General features: G+C 38.1%; 1 protein-coding gene across 1 annotated transcript; it reads left to right on the forward strand.

Moving 5' to 3' along the window:
- The first annotated feature begins 726 nt into the window (after positions 1-726).
- LOC148728390 (uncharacterized) lies at positions 727-20,156 on the forward strand. The gene is made up of 6 exons (XM_088724955.1): positions 727-935; positions 1,410-1,675; positions 2,053-2,120; positions 5,398-5,700; positions 14,296-17,643; positions 19,413-20,156. Exons 1-5 carry the CDS (start codon positions 727-729, stop codon positions 14,455-14,457), a joined length of 1,008 nt encoding a protein of 335 aa, XP_088581081.1. The 3' UTR covers positions 14,458-17,643; positions 19,413-20,156.
- The last annotated feature ends 605 nt before the right edge of the window (positions 20,157-20,761 follow it).

A 20,761-nucleotide genomic window follows, 5' to 3' on the forward strand; every position in this document is an offset into this window, starting at 1 on the left:
CCCCCCACCCCCACCCCCTTACCTGGGTCTAGTCAAAGTGGATGTCACGCAATCTAGTTAAGCTAAAGAATTTTGGTCTTTTTTCAACAATATATACGAGGTGAGTAAAATGTTTGTCCTGTTCTTCCATCATTGCTTCTTTCAGACAAAATGGAACATTTTGATGAATACTTTTCATATTTAGATAACTGGTACAAGCAATGCTTCAAAGTTATCAAATGCGCAATTGATTTTGATGCTTTACGCCAGGATATGGAAAAATCCGAACTTTGCACAAGGGAATTCAGTGACCTTAACGAGCTAACATCCAGTTACAAGTTGACACTAACATCTCTTCTGGTCAAGCATGCGCCAATGAAGGAGAAAGTGGTTGCCTGTAGGCGGCGCTTGCCGTGGTTTAACAGTGGGATTAAGTGTGCTATAAAGACAAGGCGGAAGGCGGAGAGGAAATGGCGAATGACAAAATCCCAACAGGACTTTCGCGCTTTCAAAGACGCGCGAAATCGCGCAACGTTTGTCATGAATGGTGCGCGCCGTGAGTATTATACTCATCTTATAGCTGAAAACAGTTCAAACAACGGAACTTGTTTCGTACCGCCAAGTCGCTGCTGTGTGAACCGTCTGAGGTGTCGTTCCCAAAGGATCTAGCTCCAGATGACCTCGCCAATGATTACGGAAATTTCTTTATGCATAAGATCGATAAAATTAATGCAGAGTTCATTAGAGATGCCAAGAGCCAGTGAAAAGGAGTGCGCTGATTCTGATACGTGTGCAAGTGTCACATTTGCTAATTTTAAAACGTTGTCTCAAGAGCAAGCCTCTGAGCTCATCAAGAAAGCTGCCAATAAATCATATCCGCTGGATCCAATGTCTACTTCGGTAGTCCTAGAGGTTTTGGATGTAGTGTTTCCGGCGATCACGAACATGATTAACTTGTGATTTGAATCTGGCGAATTTGCTAGCGGTTGGAAGGAGACTTTACTAAAACCATTGCTTAAAAAGAGTGGACTCGACATTGCTTTTAATAATTTCCGCCCAGTTAGCAACCTCCCATATGTTTCCAAATTGTCAGAGAAGGCAGCGGCTAATCAGCGCATTGACCACATGACAGCTAATGAATTGCATATGCCTCTCCAATCTGTGTATAAGCAAGACCATAGCACCGATTCAACACTGCTCAAGGTCAAGAACGATATTTTGTTGAATATGGAGGCGCAAAAGGTCACTTTGTTAGTTCTCCTTGACCTCAGCGCTGCTTTTGACATTCTTCGACACGACACTCTTCTAAATCGTTTGAAGCCGAGATTTGGTGCGGATGGCAAGGCATTAAAATAGTTTGCGTCGTACCTTGCGGATCGTACACAACGTGTCACTATAAATGATGGTCAATCATCTGCTTTTCCATTCAGACAAGGAGTTCCTCAAGGAAGTTGTCTCGGGCCTCTTCTGTTTACGGTTTACACCAGTAAGCTGTTTGATGTCGTCAGCAAGCCCCTCCCAAGTGCACACTGCTACGCAGATGATACACAGCTGTATTTGGCATTTAGTCCTGCTGGGCAAGGGGAGGACGAGGCCGCGCTGAATGCTATGTGCGACTGCACACATGACTTGAGGAACTGGATGATTGAAGACCGACTGATGCTGAATGATGAAAAGACTGAACTAATGCTTATAGGTACTATTTATTATTATTATTATTATTAAATTTAAATTTATACCGCGCAGTTTCTATAAAATTATTCAACTGCGCCTTACAATAAATATTAAATCAAAAATAAAATAGAATTTCAAAACTACAATTCTAAAATTCCATAAATGAATAAATAAATAAATAAAATAATTCATCAATAATGCAATTTAATCATAACAACTATAGTAACTAATTAAACGCCCTATTAAATAAAAAAGTTTTAAGTCTAATTTTAAAAATATCTAAACTGGAAATAGATCTTATTGTGGTAGGAAGCAGATTCCTCTGCATAGAATCCATATCTTTTTATTCCTTTATTCTTTTTCATTTACTTGTATTGAATTACCTGTTTATTCTGCCAGATACCTCAGAGCTTGAAAAGGAGGTACAGGAGTTAGAAAGGAGCCTCTCAGCTCTACAAAAAAATTCGGTAGGGGTAATTTTTTTATTCTTGTGATTCGCAATGATCGAAAAAATAGGGAAGTGTCAAAGACTGTTAAACTTTAATTGATTTCCGGTTGATTTTTGCGATAAGGTGACATATGATTAAGACTTTGAGAGCGCTGGACTGTTGTCCGGGAGGTCGAGGGTTAAAGCCCCGGCCGGACCAAAACTCAAGGTCTTAAAATTATTGAGAAGAATATGCTAACCTTTCTATAACATCAAAAAATGGTTAGATATTCTAGTCTTCTCGGATAGGGACGAATAAATGGAGGTCTCGTCTCCTTCAGGGTTAGGGGTAGGAGACGTTGATTACCCACGCACGAGATTACTGTGTGATGGATGTCCTCCCTTGGGGTGGGATGGGTGGATTTGTTGGAGCTTAAAACCTCGTGGGGGACCCATGTCGTATTGTTTCTGCTCCAGTACCTGGTACAAATCATTAAATAAAAAATAAAGAATAAATAAATAAGAGAGCAAGTTTATCAGAATAAAGAAGCGAATTTTCGTAACTCAGCAGACTCTTAAGCCTCTCATATCCGACAAAAGTTCACAGATGTATCGCAATGGTTCTTAAAACCAGACTAGTTAACAGCTATTCACCGAAGTGGAGGTGGTTAGTGGTGGATATTTGCCGAGCCGCGAAGCGGCGAGGTAAATATCCACTGCTAACCACCGACACTGAGGTGAATAGTTGTTTTAGTATATACTAAAACAGTGAGATAATATACACCATCAAAAATTGATTTTAATTCATACGATTCAGACATTTCAACATTTTCCCGCGCGTAACGATCCAACGCGGCTCGGATCGCGGTAAGTGATTTTTTGTTGTAAAAACTGCCGTCTCGATTTTTCGCTGACAGATAAAATTTCTGAAGACATTTTGTTTAGCTCTGGTGGCGACATTTCTTCAAATGGTGTTGCAAACTCTTTCTGTATTTGAAACTATTCTGCAAAAAATACCATTCAACTTTGATTTTCAAGGAAACAAGTGAGGTTACGCAAGATTAATTTGCATTTGTAAACAAAACCTTTTTCACTGGTTTTTATCGATAAACTCCCGGTTACCATTACCTTTAAACACAGCCAAACCAAATTTAGTCGCTTTCTGTGTGTTTTCAGGGACTGCTTCGTTGTTATTTGAGTGATTTATTCGCTAGTAACGGATGCAAACCGGCACGCCTTTTTTTCTCGAGTTGCTCGGAGGTAAATAGCAAAGGATATTCGGAGTTTGACAAGCCAATCAGAGCACGCCTCCAACGCTATCCACCGTTTTAGTATATACTAATGGTCATTATCTCCTCAAATCAATAATTATCCACCTCTGGTTGAATGGTTTTGGTATATAACACATCTTTAAATCAAAGGAAACTGTGAATAATTCGTGGATACATTGCGTTTGAATGAGTTTTGAAGACATTTGAATTCCAATGGTAACTCCCGGATACAGTTGAAACTACTTGGTATTACTTTGAACTGCTGAGTTGATGTTGGGTGATTGGTCAGAATTCGCATTTTAGCTATCGGTCAGTACAAAATAAAGACTGCAAACCGGGTACGAATTGCAGAATAGGTACAAAATGCAGACTGTAGACTGCAAATTGGGTACAGAATGCAGACTGGAAATTTTGAAAACTGTTTTTTTCGTCTGATACATGATCACATATGTCATCTTTCAATTTACGGAGTGTTATGCAATCGCCTTTTAGCAATCACTTTCATGATCATTTGCACTATTTCGGAATATTCCTTGCCCGTTTCCGCGCAAATTTTGTTTTTAACAAAGTGGCCGTTGAGTTTGGTTTTTAAAAAAGCGGCCAAAATCGTTCTCAAATAGAAATTCAAGCCTTCGTATAGTCTTCTCATTTCGCACGCGAGGTATTGAAAAAAATGGACAGCTTTTGTACGCGGTGCGAACTATTCACCTTTTAAACCGATATACGTATATTTTAATTTTTTTTTGACGAAAATGTCGAATTAGATCGCCAAAACTGTTTCTTCGACTTGATATATTTTCAACGTTCAGGAGCGGTACACACAATGATTTTCACAAATTAATGTTTGCGTAGTCACCAAACAGATGGGAGGTAAAACCATCAGAAAAGTAAACAATTGGCCAGTCACGAATCAAAATCAACGCTTCGCTTTCCCCTATAAAAATTCGCCGGTTACTCAACTGAGCAATATTTAGTTCTTATTAACTGAGCGGGAGGTCTGTATTGGAGAATCTTGACCGAGGTCGCCAGTACAGACCGAGCGCAGTGAGGTCTGTACCAGCGACCGAGGTCAAGATTCTCCCATACAGATCGACCTAGCTTGGTTAATAAGATGTTTATTATATGGCTGTGTCTAGAGAGCAACGTAACATTATATTGTTTGTAACTTTTTCTTCTAGACCGGTCCAGATGCCGGTCTAGATGGGAAAATCTAGACTGCTTTCAATATTGATTTCATCCAATCAAATTCGTGAATTCGGTAGTTCCCAGTCCTTGTAAGACACAGCCATATGATAAATAACGATATAAATACTGACGGCTCGCAGTGAGAAGAATGAAGGCTTGAGATTGTATTAAAGAACGATTGTGGCCTGGACTCTTTGTTAAAAACAAAATATACCTGGGAACGGCGAGGAATATTCCACAATAATGCAAATTATGGCAATAGATGATCGCGGAAAAGCGATTGCATCATTAAGCGTCTTCACTCATAGTTACACTTTTAGCCCTTCAAAGAGATTTGACTCGGTTACACGTATGCTAACTGCGACGTAAGGTGGAGTTAAATTTTAATGTCGCAGCATTACTTCGGAAATGTGATAGAGGCATTCCCATATAATTTTGGAAGGTCGACTAAAAAGAGGCGCTTGAGGCGAATAGTGTGGAATGTTAACTATGTGAACCTTTATTGAATACCGTAAAATTCACATGAGCAGGATAATCATACCAACCCCAATCCAGTCTAACATGGTAAATAAGCACGTGATAGTAAGAATAAAATTCATTCACATCATGAAGGTTTCGAATTACAATGTTGAAACGTTTTTCGGATCTCCTTGTTCTGTAAAATAATTATCATTCAGCAAATTTGTTCCAGCCATCGAAAGGTCGATGAAGTATCCATTACCTGCAAGATAAAAACATTTCGTGATAAATGCAATGGTTACTGTCATTTTCATTGTCAATATCAGTATCATCGTTATCCTTGTTATCCATCATTGTTGTTGTTACCGTAATTATCAGCGTTGTTGTTTTTGAATTGTTTAGGTGACAAACAGTAATAGCGGCACGAGCAACATAGGACCACCTGGATTCAATGGTACTGATGGTGACATTGGACCCGCCGGACCAGCCGGACCTGCCGGAGCTCCAGGAAATAATGGTACTCAGGGCCCTGCAGGACCATCTGGACCACCTAGTGTTCAGGGCCTTCCTGGATCACCTGGGTACAATGGTACCAAGGGCCCACCTGGACCCGGGGCCAGTTCCTGTGTTTACAAGACTTCAGCCAGCCCTGGTATGACAGCAAGTTCGGTCTCTAGTCAAGAAATGGAAGTGACAGAACCAAACGTAAGTTACAGATCAGCTCTATATTGGGTACAGAAGAAAGAATAAATCGGTGTTATCGGCACTTTTTCTCCATAACGTTTATGAATTACATTTTCAAGTTCAATCATAGTTGTACCAAGGTCATCTTGCTACATAAATCCGCTTCTTAAGTGAAAGAAACTTTTATTTTTATTCAAAAAGTTTACTCAGAAATAGTGATGTAAGATTAATATTGCAGTACATGCTGAAAGTCAATATGCAAATTTTACCTGAAAATAACGCTATCAAAAAGAAAACTAGGGCAAACTGGCCAAGAAAGTGAAACCGTTTTTCAAAAAACTAATAAAATTGGAAAAAGCGAAAGTGAATGAACATCAACGGAATAGTTATTTACTCGGCTTCAAAGCCAAAAAACCAACGTAGCGTTTAACTAAAGATTGTGAGAGTTCTATGATTGTATAAAAAAGTATGGTATTGAAAATATTTCTGGCAAATGTTAACGCTTAAAAAAACGTTTACCAGTCCAAAAATTGGTCCAAATGTTGAGGTCAGCAGGTTCAGTTTTCATTTTCCAGCTACAGTCCACATCGCTCAACTCCAGAGCTAATTTCGCCACTTTTAGGTCGTTAATTCAATCCTTTTGTGAATCGAGTACTTTAAGCATATTTAACATTCACTTTAAGAACCAAAGGGGCAGACCCAATAAGGTTAAAACGGAAGGTAAAGGAAAATATTTAAGACTAGATGTCACCAAAACTCAGACAATTCACAAATCATCGTCAACAGTCAAAAAATCGGATTGGCTCATATTCTAGTATTAGGTAGGCCTACAGGTAAAACAAACCAAGACATATATAGTTTGCTTAAAAATTCTTTTGTTTTCGAGCAAATTGAAAAAACTCAATTTACGCATAATTAGCGTCACTCGAAGGTCGAATTTAGCCCATTTCTGGAGGCCTCGTTTTTACTTGTAAAAGCAGTGAAAAACTTACTTATTCCACAGACTTTTAGAACGATGTCTTTCCTATGTTTCCACAAAAAAGTAGAATCACTATTTAAATTTGAAATAAAATACGGATTTTTCTATTTATTTACTTAAGTGCCATGTGAAAAGTAGGGTAGCTTCAAAAAACTATTTTTGTATGTGCTAAGTGAAATAAACGTTTAATCAGTTTCAAATACGAGAAGTAGAAATAATAAACTTACCGTTTGTAGAGTTGTTTTTGTGGGGTTTCTGTGCTGCTATGCCTACGAGGGCTTTAAATTTATAGAAATGTCGCTCTTCGTCGAAGTCGGCGACATAGAAGAAAATATCGACAGGACATTTTTTATATGAAATCCACATAGGAGGAATGAGAGGTTTTGTGTTCAGACAAAAATTCCTATTTTTTCGGACTTGTTACTACTTATAGGCAATTAGCAATAAAACGTAACGCCACAATTAATTTCATCTGATAAAACTTAGTGCGCAACAGGTAAACAACTGAGTTTAAATATTTTGAAGAATGGAAATTCTTTTGTTCATTTGAATCTCTTGTTGTTGATAATTGTGGCTACAATCCAAAAGACAGAAAAGGGGATAGGCGAATAGTACCTTTGCTGTCGTGTGACAAGGAAATAGCAGGGAATTTGGCTCATTTTTCATTCACTGTATATTCACCAATGTTGATACATGGATAATATGGCCACTTCATCGCTCAAGACTTGGTCTTGGATGAACGCGAGGGCGAAATACTAAGTGCAGAGTACCAGAAAATATTTCCAGGCATAAGGCGAAGAAGTTTCTTAAAGCAGACAAGGGTTAGGGAAAGAGGATTCTCTGTTAATTTTCCACGAAACAGGGCTATCTTATTCCGGTTGGTTCAGGTAATTATTCTACTTGCTTGCGATCGAGTTTAATTCCTGTTTTATCATCGTTGTACTTCTTGGTGGCATGCGCACCGAACATCAATTTTGACTGCTTTTCAACGTTAACAATTGCGTCCCCAAGTTGTATTTATTCTGTAGACTCCACCCTTGTAAACACGCTCTGTAGCCCGCAGTATCAGCCAGGCGATGAGAGTTGTATTACCATTAGTCATAGTACAAATTCAAATAAAAATAATTTTATTAGTCGTTCATTATTTACGTATGTTCTAATTTAGTTGTATTTCAGTCCTATTTTTCATATTTTAATAGTTTTGCTTTGAAAACATTACAGATTATGCATTGTATGTAAACATGTCTCTGGTTGTTAGTTTGTCGTCACCAAGAGACAAACTGAACATGTATTGAGAATCAAGAGATGTGAGTTCCATTCGACATGTACTTTCTACTTCGTGGAATGAAGCCTCGGAGCGCACTAAGCGTTACTACACCAAGAAAGGATGGCGTATAATCACCACTTGCCTCGTTGAATTAACCCTCGGACAATAATAATAATGATAATAATAATAATGATAATAATAATCATAATACTAATTATGTCATTGTGAGAGAGTTGGGAGCTTCAAACTACAGAAGTGGCCAGAGTGATCTCAAGAAAGAGAAATTGGAGCGCACCGGGCCCAGACAGACTGACCAATTATTGGTGGAAACGCGCACTCACACTCCATGGTGGTGTCATATCCGCTTTCAAGTCTATCTCAAGAAGCAAGACAGGGTTCCCGAGATGGTTTTCAGAGGGAAAAACAAGGTTAATTCTTAAGCCGGGCGAATTTGCAAGCGAAAATCAACGGCCAATCAAGTGTTTGAATACATTATACAAATAGTTCACGTCGTTTGTTTTGGAGCCTGTGAATGAACACATGAACCGATACAACCTGATGGAAGCTCAGCAACGAGGGGCTAAAGTGGGATGTAGCGGGACTATTGATAATTTACTGATCAATCGGATGGTTACTCTGGACTGTCATTGGCGTAAGCCCAACTTGATTGTTGCATGGATTGACGTTCGAAAGGCGTATGACTCGATTGATCATGGGTGGTTGAGGAAGATCATGCACGTTCACAAGTTTCCAATATGGATCTGCCAAGTCATTAGCAAGTTATGCGACAGTTGGAACACCAGGATTATTATCACTACCAGCAAGGGAAGTGAGACATCGTTACCCATGTACTTCAACAGAGGTCTTCTACAGGGTGACGCTCTGTGCCCATGCCTATTTACCTTGTGTCTTAATCCGGTTGCGTGGAGACTGAGCTCTACTGAGGGTTATAGGCTGTCAAAGCCGATCGCGTCCAAGATTATGAACTTGCTCTACGTAGACGATCTCAAGGTGTTCACCGCCTCTAAAGCGAAATTGAAAAGAGTGTTGGAGATGGCTCAGACCACGATTGGGGAAATCGCCCTGCAGTGGAACTCCAAGAAGTGTAATCGTTTGCATGTGAGAAGGGGAATTACGTTAAAAGATTCAGAAGGATACGTGATGGGAACAATGAGCGTGGATTGTCTTAAGAAGGACTTGCATTATCGTTTTCAGGGAGTACCAGAAGAGTTATTGCAAGATGAGAAGGTGGTTTTGGAGCGAGCAGCAAACACTTGCCTCAGATGATAATCCGTCATCTGGTCAAGCCCACTGTCGGACAGCAACAGAGTGGTGGCATCTATCCAACTAGCGCTACCGGTACTCTCATACCTCATGTGGTCACAGCATTGGAACATTTCTGAATTAAAGAAATTGGATAGACAGGCGCGTAAGATTATCAGAAATAGCGGTGGGAAGCATGCGCTTGGATCAAATTCTCTTATCTACCTATCTTGCCTCTTGCGAAGCAATCGTCAGGCAACTGCCAGAAGTCTGGCAGATTTCTGGCAGTTGCCTGACGATTGCTTCGCAAGAGGCATGAAACTCAGAGTTGCAGTAAGAGTTCACGTAACCTAGATCTTGAAGTATAATTATACACAGCTCTAGCCCAGCTATCGAGCACTTTTTAGTAGATTATGATCTCATTCCGCTATTTTGGTTATATATATATATATATAGGGATTAAACTTGGTGTCCGTGAAACAGTGCTCGATACAAATAGTAGAGCGGGTATAATGTGTGGTAGACGGAAAAAAGCAACTACATATATATCCCTACAGACCTGTTTCGTGGTTGCCCACTCATCAGGGAATTTTAAGACTTAAGTTTACAGTTCTAATAGATTCTGGTAAATTGTTAAATAGCTTTGACGTGTTATCTTGGAAAGTGCTGGACAATCTGATGAAGTACTTGATTGTTTAGCTAGATCGAAATTTAAGGCGTAGATGATAGTCTTGACTACACTTTACTTGAAAATCTTTGTGAGTGTGATAAGAGAATGCAAATCGCTGGTCCAAAAGGCGATAAGTGCTGTCCATTATGGTAGATAAAATAAGTTTGAATGATCTGAAAAAATGGATACCAGAAATATGGAAAAAATCGAATAGCAGTCATCGGCGACCATACTGTCACACGACAGCAAAGATACTATTCGCTTATCTCCTTTTCTGTCTTTTGGATTGTAGCCACAATCATCCACAACAAGAAATTCAAATGAACAACGAATTTCCATTCATCAAAATATTTAAAATCAGTTGTTTACTTGCTGCGCACTAAGTTTTATTAGATGAAATTAACTGTGACGTTACGTTTTATTGCTAATTCCCTATAAGAAGTAACAAGTCCAAAAAAAATATGAATTTTTTTTAAATACAAAACCTCTCATTCCTCCTATGTGGATTTCTTATAAAAACTTTCTTGCAACTTTCCGAGCTAGAAATTTCAAACCACTGCGTAATAGAAATGTAGATCTGACAATTGCGTGACACATAAGTCACGCGGTGACAACCATGTCTACTCATTTCTACAAAACGAATGCTTCTATCGTATTGCAAGTACTTTAAAGACGTTATTTATATCATTCAAGCGTTCATTATTACCACTGACTGCAAATGATAAACAAAGTCGGTATTTTCTCTTATGTCGCTGACTTACCGAGGAGCGAATTTTCTATGAATTTAAAGCCCCCGTATGCAGAGCAGCACAAAAACCCCAGAAAAACAATTCTACAGTCGGTAAGTTTATCATTTGTACTTCTCGTATTTGAAATATTAAACGTTTATTTCGCTTAGCGCATATAAAAATAGTTTTTTTGAAGCTACCCTACTTTTCACACGGCACTTAAGTAAATAAATAGAAAAATCCGTATTTTATTTCAAAACTGATTTAAATGGTAATTCTACTTTTTTGAGGAAACATAGGAAAGACATCGTTCTAAAAGTCTGTGGAAAAGGGAAGTTTTTCACTGCTTTTACAAGTAAAAACAAGGCCTCCAGAAATGGGCTAAGTCGACCTTCGAATGACGCTAAATATACGTAAATTTAGTTCCAATTCTCTCGAAAACAAAAATTTTTCAGCAAACTATGTCTTGGTTTGTTTTACCTATAAGCCTACCTAATACTATAATATGAGCCAATTCGATTTTTTGACTGCTGCCGGGGAATATTTGATTTTTCGTGACAACCTCTCTTAATAACGTATTACAAACATCAGCACCAACTTGTCGGGCAGGTTCATTTGCCTCTAAATGTACGAAAAATGTTTTTTGTTCCTCGAACGAAGACATCTTTACAAATGTTTGCTTTGAAAAAAAACTTGCTAAGCTTCTTTTGACCAAGTATCTCGCCAAAAAACGTTTTGATGATACACAAACGACTTGCCCTCTCAGGAACTTTGTTATGCATTGTCCAATCCTAGCATACATTTAAACGTACTTTGAGACGATAGCAAAAACCCGATGTTCCCGGTAAGTCCTCGGACGTTAAGGCATATCAAATTTCGCCTATTGTTATGGTTTGATACGTTTGATGGCGCTATTTTTCATTATCCTCCTAGAACTTTTAATCGAATGGTTTAAATTGAGCTCGGCAAGTGTCGAATTCAGGCGATAATCTTTTCGTTGGGGGAATTTTGCCTAAGGGTGGTATCCCTAGGCATTTATGTAGCTTAGGAGATTTGAAGGTTACCACTCAACAAAGGGTCGAGCTGACTTCAAAGAAAAGGTTGTTGTGACTATTTTCTTTCGTCTACTCTGACTTGTTAAGTTTATGGCTCGAACTCCTCAGAATAAAAAGGGGGCATAAAAACGCATTTCCCAGGCAAAAGTAGGTTTTTTGCCCATTAAAAACTCAACGCAAAACATCACTCCACCAACTTTTTCAGCGCTTGAGTTGAGTTGGCGAAATACTGCACTTGAAATATACCGTGGCGCGCGTGTTGTGCGCGTAACCAAAAAGGTGTGATTTAACAAACTTTAAAGAGATGTTGTTTGGTCAGTAACTTATGAATGCATTAGGCAGCGGTGCATAAACTCGCAACTGTAATCAAACAGTCACTTTCAACAAACCGCTATTCAAATACTCTGTTAACGAAAATGAATAAGTTCGCGAAAGTTTTAGATGGGCGAATTGATACCTATGGCTGCGCATAATATCTCGTTCGTTGGTCAGCTGGTGATGGTTTTCTAACTTCAACTTAAGCTTCGAAACGTTTCTGTGGAATTCTTTAACAGGTCACTACGCACTGGATGTCAACGAGGTTAAATCAAAGTAAATGTTTTTCTTGCGACACGCCTCTCTATAATCTTTGAGTTACATTAACATTATAATTGCGATGTCGACTTTTCCGGCACTGTAGAACAAGAAGAATGTTAACGTTAAAAAGTGCGCGAATTTCAAAACAGGACATTCGAGTTATGGTTAAAAAAAAAAGAGAGGGCTTCGATCGACAAGGGAGCAAAAGTTTGGGATTTTGAATGACGATTGCATCGCGGAGAGGGGTTCCCGATAAGCTTGAACGACAGTAGGGCAAAAAAGCGTAATTTTCTAAATGAATCGGAAAAGGTCGGAAAACTTTTGGGCACGATGAAGTCACAGAGTTTAATGGTTCGTTCGGGAGAGAATACGAAAAACATAGAGTGATTTCTTGGCTTGATTGACAATAGCGTTAGAATTTGTCGAATATTGACTGTTGACGATGTCGTAGAGAGTTTTTTGTATGTCTCGTGCATCAATAGCAAGAAAGAGCGTGATTTTTCGAAAGAAGCGAAACGGGTTGAATGGTTAGGAAGTTTTACAGTGAGTTAATTGTATGGCTTGTGCAGGAAGAGCGCGAGTGCCATGGTTGGTTAGAGAAACAATTCTGGCACAAGAACTTTTGGAAATGTGAATCATTTGATGAAGGCACAAAGATCATTTTTAATTAAGCTCGCGCAAAACAGCGCGAAAGAGCGTGTTTTCGAAGTGGGTCCAGCAAATTTCTCTGTTCGAATGACACCGACGGGACAGTCTTTTTAATTTTTAATGTTAATGAAGTGACAAAAAGAGTTTATTACCCAGCTCAGGCGTGAATAGCGCGAAGAAGCGTTTTTTTCAAAAAGGCTCGAATAAGTCGCTGGTAAGACAAAAGCGCAAGAGCTATTCCAATTTTTAATGCTACTTAATCAAGTCGCAGTGAGAGTGTTATTTTGTCCTGAACGAGAAAAGCACTAAATAAAAGCTTTTCTTCAATGTAGAACACGTGAAGACGTGTGTCACGTGATTAGGGTGAGAGTGCGTGAAGTTTTGAATTGTGAACTAGTTGTTGAATGTTTACTTCAGCTTTTATCTTGAACTGATATAACGCGAAAGTGCCTGAGTTCAAAATTTCTAAACTATAGTAAACTTTAACCCCTCCCCTTCTGTGCCTACACAAGTTTTCCCTCCGTTACCTGGTAAGTAATCAGTTGCTGTAAACAAAAACTTTCCTACCCCACTACCGAAGCAGATTATATTTGTCATTTGAGCTATTACCGATGATTTCAAATTTCGCAATGGAGTATTCGGCTTAGGATCGATGCTTCAACGGCTTTTATGCTCTTAAAAAAAGTCTAATCTCCTGAAACAAAGAAAATACTCAATATGCGAGAACAAACATGCTAAAATATTCCTATTTCCATAGAACAGTTAAAGCCTGGAATTGTTTACCTGTGGATGTCAGAAAGTCTGAGTCTCTTTCTGATTTTAAGAGTCTTTTTAAGGCTTATTTATACCAGTTAGACACTGAATTAACCTAACTTATTATTATTATTATTATTGTTATTATTATTATTATTATTATTATTATTATATTATTACAAATATATATAGGTATGTGTAGTGTTTTTCTTTTTTGGGTGGCCTTTTGTAAGGGAACCCTTTCCTGTTTCTTGGCCTTCCCCTCAGCCTTGTATATATGTTAAGCTTGTTGAGAAAATGATTAAAGTAAAGTAAAGTAAAGTTTTTGCAAGGAGAATTCGTAAAAAGGATGTTCAAGATTGTGGCCGTCGGTCGGGTTAGCCTCATCATAAATGATGTAATATGTACACTAACCTATTAAGAAACAGAAAAGATAAAGAATAAGAAAGATGGTAAGTTTTGAGCTCGGTTAAAAAATAAATATGTTTCTGTGGCTCGGAGGCAGGGTATCAAAACGAGAAATCAGAATGTACAAGGCTCGATTCCACAAAATTGTTTTCTTCGTCACACACTCATGACAAGATAAAAAAAAAAAACATCTTCTCAAAAAAGATGTTTTAAACTTTCACATTTCCAACTCAAGACGTCATTTCTCATCATCATCTTTATTTCGGCAGGGTAAGACGTTTATTGGTGTACACTGTGATTCAAATGACGCAAAATTTGTTCAATTATCAAGCCCCAGCTCAGGTGTCTACAAGTGCCAATGCGAAGGTACCCTATCGAGTGGAGTACCAAAGATGTATTGCAACATCCATTACTGGGAGTGTCAGTCCTAAGAGGGAAAATGTAAAGCCATTCGTGTAGTGGGAATCTTTATGAAGAAGTTAGTAGTGTTGAACCAGAAAGGAGATGAAGAACGATTTAGCCGTCGAACATAAAGTCTTGGCAAGTAAATAATTGCATCAATTCATATTTGTAATAAATATTTGTTAAAGGAGAATCAAAGCTGTATTTCTGTATACACTAATGGGAACCTAAAACTATTCGCTTGACATAATTCTGTGCGTCAGAGAGAAAAGGGCGTCAAACCAATGGCCAGAGAAAGACACCCAACGAATCTAGGTGTCCAATAAAAATTATACTGTTTCACTTCTTTTTCACGGCATAATTATAAACTATGCCCTCGATGCATAACTATTTTTAAGGTTGCACAGTTGTAAATAATGCATGATACAATAACATTTGTAGTAAATTTTGCCTGCGTATTTTAGACTCAGTCCGTCGTCGGTTAGGACGACAACAGAGTTGTGTCTTAACAGAGTTGTGTCTTTTGGAGTGTTATGTTGTGTTTTAGACCTTTCTCTTTTTTTCTTTTTTTTAACTTTTAGAGAGCATTTTAATCGAATATGTTGCGAGGTTTCTGAACCAATCACATAGCGAAGTAAAGAAAAGCCTAAGCAATCTAGGATCACTTAACTGATAATCGCCCTATATAATCAAATTGTGTTTGCTTTACAAAGTGTCGAAGCAACAATTCTGAAATATCTATAATTTATTAGGCCAAGATTTCCTTGTCATCCCATGATACTCATTCAAAGATGTACTTGATTTGTTTAATCAGAAACTTGTTTTCTATGTCTTGACCGACTTTCACGCCTGCTCTAATATGCCTAGTCTTAAGGAATCAATCCCCATTTTATTCTGTTGGTCGACTACGACTGTAATCAAATGATAGGAAGGTCTTTATCAACTGGAAAATTCAAAAAGGTAGCTTTGCCTTACTTATTTTTGCACCACTCGGTCAGTACTGCAAGGACTTAAGTGGAGTCGGTTCCCGCGAACACTTTATCCATGCTTACTAAAATGCAAGCATCATCAATCTAATCGTGTTTTGATTTCTTGTGTGAATCAAACCAATTTCGTGAAGTTGTGCCCGGCTGCATCAAATTTCAGTCCAGAAGTCTAAAACATCACTTACAAGAAAACAAAACAAACGGAATTCGAAGTCCATAAGGAGTTTCAATATGATAGTTCGCGTTAAGGCTGAAATTAAAAGAAAGTTAGGTGAATGTCACAAAACCAAGCAGCCATGTTACTCAAAAAAACTCCTCCCCATTTTTACCGAAAGCTATTTCTTTCTCTTTTATTTAAATCCATACCGATGCTTTTCGTCAGTGCCAAATATAGACTTTAGTCCCTTCATCCAAACAAATCCAATGTGATTTGTTCTTGTGATAAAATATAACTTAACGATCGAAAGAGTATGTTTATCTTTTAATATGTCAAGTTAAAAGGAGTACAAGTAGCTTCGCGTACTACCGTAGTCCTATCGCCGCGACGTCAACGAGTTATATGTAATAACTGTGGGAATTATAATCGCAGGAAATATTACTCAAAAAGGTAAATATCTCATAACAATAAAATTTTAATCTTATAACGTGCCTTCTCTTCAGATTTCTGATGTTTTTGTATGTAGTAAGTAAAAGTTATATTTACTCAGTTTTGCTATCACATAATTCCACTTGGCCTCCATTGAATTTCGTGGGACTCGGAGGCATTTCAACCAAAAAAAAAAAAAAAAACGGTAGAGAGTTAAAGAATGCATTTGGTTACTGGCAGAGCACAATTTTAGAGATTGCATAATGACGCTAAAAGGCAGTGTTGCCGACATTTGTCTCACAACCAAAACAGAAAACCTGCCGAACCCTGTTCCAAAACAGAAAGATGATTCAAGAATATGTCTTCTAATTGACATTCAAACAATGATTAAATGGTTCCGCGGTTGAGGATATTCCGTCATTCCGCCGAACTCCTGTCCTTCCGTGCCCTCCGTGCCCTCCGTGCCCTCCGTGCCCTACGTACCCTCCGTGCCCTCCGTGCCCTCCGTGTGGTCTCTCGCAGCTTTGCTTGTTTTGCAAAAGCTTCCATGATGTGCATATCACATCTACTGAGATATTGCCACGAGGAAAAGTTTTTGTTTAAATTTTCCGTCGATGGATGCCACTGTGAAATTGCTTTGAGGTGTTTATCGTCAAGTAGTGTAGGGGGCCTGTATGGGTAAAACCGCACAGCCTGGGTCCGAGTGTCTCGGCCGAGGATAATATATTCACGTTGCATAAGTGTATGAGGGGTTTGATTAGGGTTAGGGTTTAGGGTTAGGTGAATAAAGGGGGTTAGGGTTTGAATGTCGCGTAGGTGTACGAGGGTTTCTAGGGTTAAATTTCGTGAGTACGGGTTTCAGGTTTAAAAAGTAACGGTACAAAAAAGTACAAAGATAACAAAAGAATCCAAGATGGCGGTGGGATTAACTATGGTTTATTTATTCACACTGCACGATATTTGAGTCGTAAATAGGTAACATAAGCTAGAAAAGCTGTCATCATGTCTTTGTATAATCGATGGAAAATAGAATGTTCTCCCACGTTGGAATCATAAGTTTCAATCTCGTCAATGTATTTAGTCACTTGTCTGCGTATTTCACAAAGATCTTGCGTGGTGGCTTTTTCTTTGACGACGTCAAATAATTCTTCTAGGATGGTTCCGGCCCACTGGGGATTCTGTTCAATCTCTTCGCCCAAACAGTTGTTTTTCATATGACATGGTGTTTGAAATAAATGTAGAAATGTAGGAAGAAGTTATACATAAACGTAAAAAAATGTCACTCTGATTGACAAACTGTCATAAAACATAGCGTATATAAAGTTATCGTTTCGTACTCACAATAGAGTATCACAAACTCGAGAGAAAACAATACCTGTAAATCATTTGCGAGGTAGGGAAAACAAATGCTTTCAATCATACGAAGGATGCAATAAAATTAATGTTCTGCCGTTAGAAAGATTTTAATTTTATTGGATATATACCCACGCTGCGTCCCCACGTGAGGACGCTATAATTTTCGTATACAACTAGCAGAGTTTCTAGCATCAGTACAGAAGTTGATTCCTCCAGCTAGAAGAAGCAACCAGAAGAAGAAACCAGAAGACTAGCAAGAAGAAGTGAAAGTCATGGCCAACAACAACGTAGGTGTTTGTATAGAAGAATGGTCTATTCTTTTAACACATCCTCTGAGAATTGGAAGTGTGCATGTTATTAGGTATTCAAATTTTTCTCACTTTTAAGTTGCGTATACATAATCAATGTTGTTGTTGTTGTTAAATTATATACCGTTATTCACTTATTACCGGCGCGTGTGCATAATCATTATTGATAAATTATATGTCGTTATTCACTTTATCGGCGCGTGTGCATATGAATAATATGAAAGTGTCTTTTTACCAAGACATCACGAACGCATGCGATGATGGGATTCCGCACCGAAAAACACGAAATGTATACAGAGAAACTTAACAAAACAACGCTCTCACCTTACGACGATAAGCGATTTTTGTTGGGAGAGTTTGGAATCGATACACGCACTTATGGACATTACTTGAATGCATTAGAATGATAGAAACTCAACTCGTGATAGACTTTGCTCTTAACTACATTTGATGAACATGCGATGCATATGATTTGTCAATGAGATTCGTTCGCTTGAGTTGCCTGTAAATAACGCCATAATATGAATAAAAGCTTTTTAATTTATTCTCTGTTTATTTTAAAAGCGTGAGCGGGTGTATGCATTTACCTCCTTTTCATTAAGACATGTAAAATATCCCTACAAGACTTTGAGCGATTTTTCTTTTGGTTTGAACAGCGTTTTTTCACTCCGCATCGGTATATTTTTTATTCCCATCATGGAAATTAAGTGGATAGAAGCATCCTGCATTTAGATGAAGAAATAGAGGAAATACAATTTAAAATAAATGTGCATCAACATCGAAAACCGAAATGGAATGAAAATTTACTCATTTCAATGAGTGAAGGCTTATTATTATCCATTCAACGATGGATTTTAAAATAAGAATACTCTATGGATAAAGTATGCATGATCACATTGGAAGCGGTGGAGTCTAAAACTCTACCTTCTATCAAATGTTTGGCGCGACTCCCTAATATCCCAGTCTTTACATTCTTCCCTCAAACACTCCGACTTACAAGAACTATGCTAGGCATGTTAGATTGGTTAAGTTTTAATTGGATGTCTACAAAATTAGAAGCGTCGAATATGGAATTTAAAGTGACGCTCACTTTCACAACTAATGGACTCGTTTCTCATTGTAATAAATGCAGGTCCGTGACACCAGGAAATTTCATGTTTTAAATAATTTTATTAAAACTACTTTACATGATACAGCATTTCTACTATTCACTCAGTGGTTTTTACATTCTGCGTTTCTACTTGTGCATAGAGTTGTGCGTATTTCTTCTGTAATTCCTCCAATTCGAGTTTCACTCGTGATAATAGAGTGAATTTCATAGGTTTACGCTGTAGTAGCAATGTATGCTTGGCATGCTTTCTCTCGTCTTTCACGGAGTGATATTTTTTCAGATCATCCGCTACTTGGTTTCAATCTCTTGTATCGCCTGACATAACACCACGGTTTCCAAATCATGGCATGCCTTTTTTACTATGTTCTGACCCTCCACTGTTCTCATCTTAGGAATTGGAACCGCTTTTAATCTTCTAGGAAACGTTCCTTGTTCTACATGCGATTTGAATTCTTTCAGATTCTGCTCATTATATTTAATGCGAGCTCTTATAGCCATCAGCTTCTGTCGATACTCTTTGAGAGTAATTGTTTGCATTATCTCAGACGTGTCCACGCTATGAAATGAAGTGTTGAAATGATAAAAGTTATGCTAACAAGACTATTTTATATAATTTCTCTTTTGTTTTTCTTCATAGATGGGTGGAGAGAATGTTATAAGATTTGTTGATATACTTAACGGTACGCTTCATTTATCACGAGTTGTTAATAAGAAAAGATTATAAAAGCTATGACATTTCAAGGAAATACTGGAAGCAAGTCGTGGTTGGAATTAGCCTTAAATGATCCGTTAGTGAAAGTGGAATACCGTAGAATAGCCGAGTCTAATTTGTACGTGGTAATCTTTAAACAGTTGGAGCCTGAGTAACTGGATGGAAGACATTTAACATTTGAAATGATCTATCCGTTTTATATGGAAATGAAGGATATTATAGACGCGAGGAAAACATGGAAAACCTCTTTTGTGAAAGTGGTGACTACATCGTGGGAGCATAGACATGTGACATACGTGTGCGCATTTGATCCAAAGCAGTTTTCATACGACAAAATGAATGAAATTATAACGGCCTTGGAGAATCAACTGACGATGAAGCAGAACTTGAATGATGGATTTCTTGTACAGTTGTCATTCTTGGAAACTAAAAGCTTTCCCTTGAAACAATAATCCATGAAGGATGTATGCGGTTTTATACTAAGAAAAATTAGAGAAAGAACTGAGCTTTGTTTCTCTTAAAACCGTGATCGAACGCTTCATAGAGCATTAAATGCTAATGTCATATTTTATTAATTTTTGTGCATTTTAATGAGACATATCATTTACAATGACATTACATAGTCGCACTATTTAAACTCTCGGGTAGAATAAAAGATTTTACTTCAAATTGTTTGATTTTCACTTTTCTTCCTCTCTCCTCCTCATTCCTCCTCCTCATTCCTCCTCCTCCTCTTTCCTCATTCCTCCTCCCCCTCCTCCTCCTCCTATTTCTTCCTCTTCTTCTCTTCGCGCGCACCTCCGGAAAAACGCAGCCTCCGGCTGCGTCTGTTTTTATCTGACTCAAAGCTAAATAATGCAGTGTGATAATTTATCGCATTCTTCTAAATTGTGAGAATAAGACCCATTAGAACTTGTCGATTCTCTCTCCTGTTATCAGTTCAAATAGATTCTCATTTGTAAAACACATCTCTCTCTCTCACTCTTTTCTCTAATTGGATTATTCTTAAACTTAATCCTTCTGCCATCTTGGATTCTTTTGTTTTTGAAAAACCGTTATGATGTTTTTAAACACCCTTCTCACGAACATACACGAAAACCTAAACCCTAACACCCTAATAACCCCTCGTACACCTACGCGACATTCAAACCCCAATAATACCCCTTTATACACCTACGTGGCATTTAACCCTAATAACCCCTCGTATACCCACACGGTATGAATAATTAACCTGGGCAGACATGTCAAAGTCACCATTTCACTCATTACATCTG

The sequence above is a fragment of the Stylophora pistillata genome, chromosome 6, assembly GCF_964205215.1.
Source record: "Stylophora pistillata chromosome 6, jaStyPist1.2, whole genome shotgun sequence".
Classification (NCBI taxonomy): domain Eukaryota; kingdom Metazoa; phylum Cnidaria; class Anthozoa; order Scleractinia; family Pocilloporidae; genus Stylophora; species Stylophora pistillata.

Bases quoted from the DNA above. Each gene is read 5' to 3' on its own strand.
- LOC148728390 (XM_088724955.1), top strand. From the start codon at position 727: ATGCCAAGAGCCAGTGAAAAGGAGTGCGCTGATTCTGATACGTGTGCA. The intron at 936-1,409 runs GTGATTTGAATC...TTTTCCATTCAG, and splicing joins ATCACGAACATGATTAACTT to ACAAGGAGTTCCTCAAGGAA. The intron at 1,676-2,052 runs GTACTATTTATT...TTATTCTGCCAG, and splicing joins GACTGAACTAATGCTTATAG to ATACCTCAGAGCTTGAAAAG.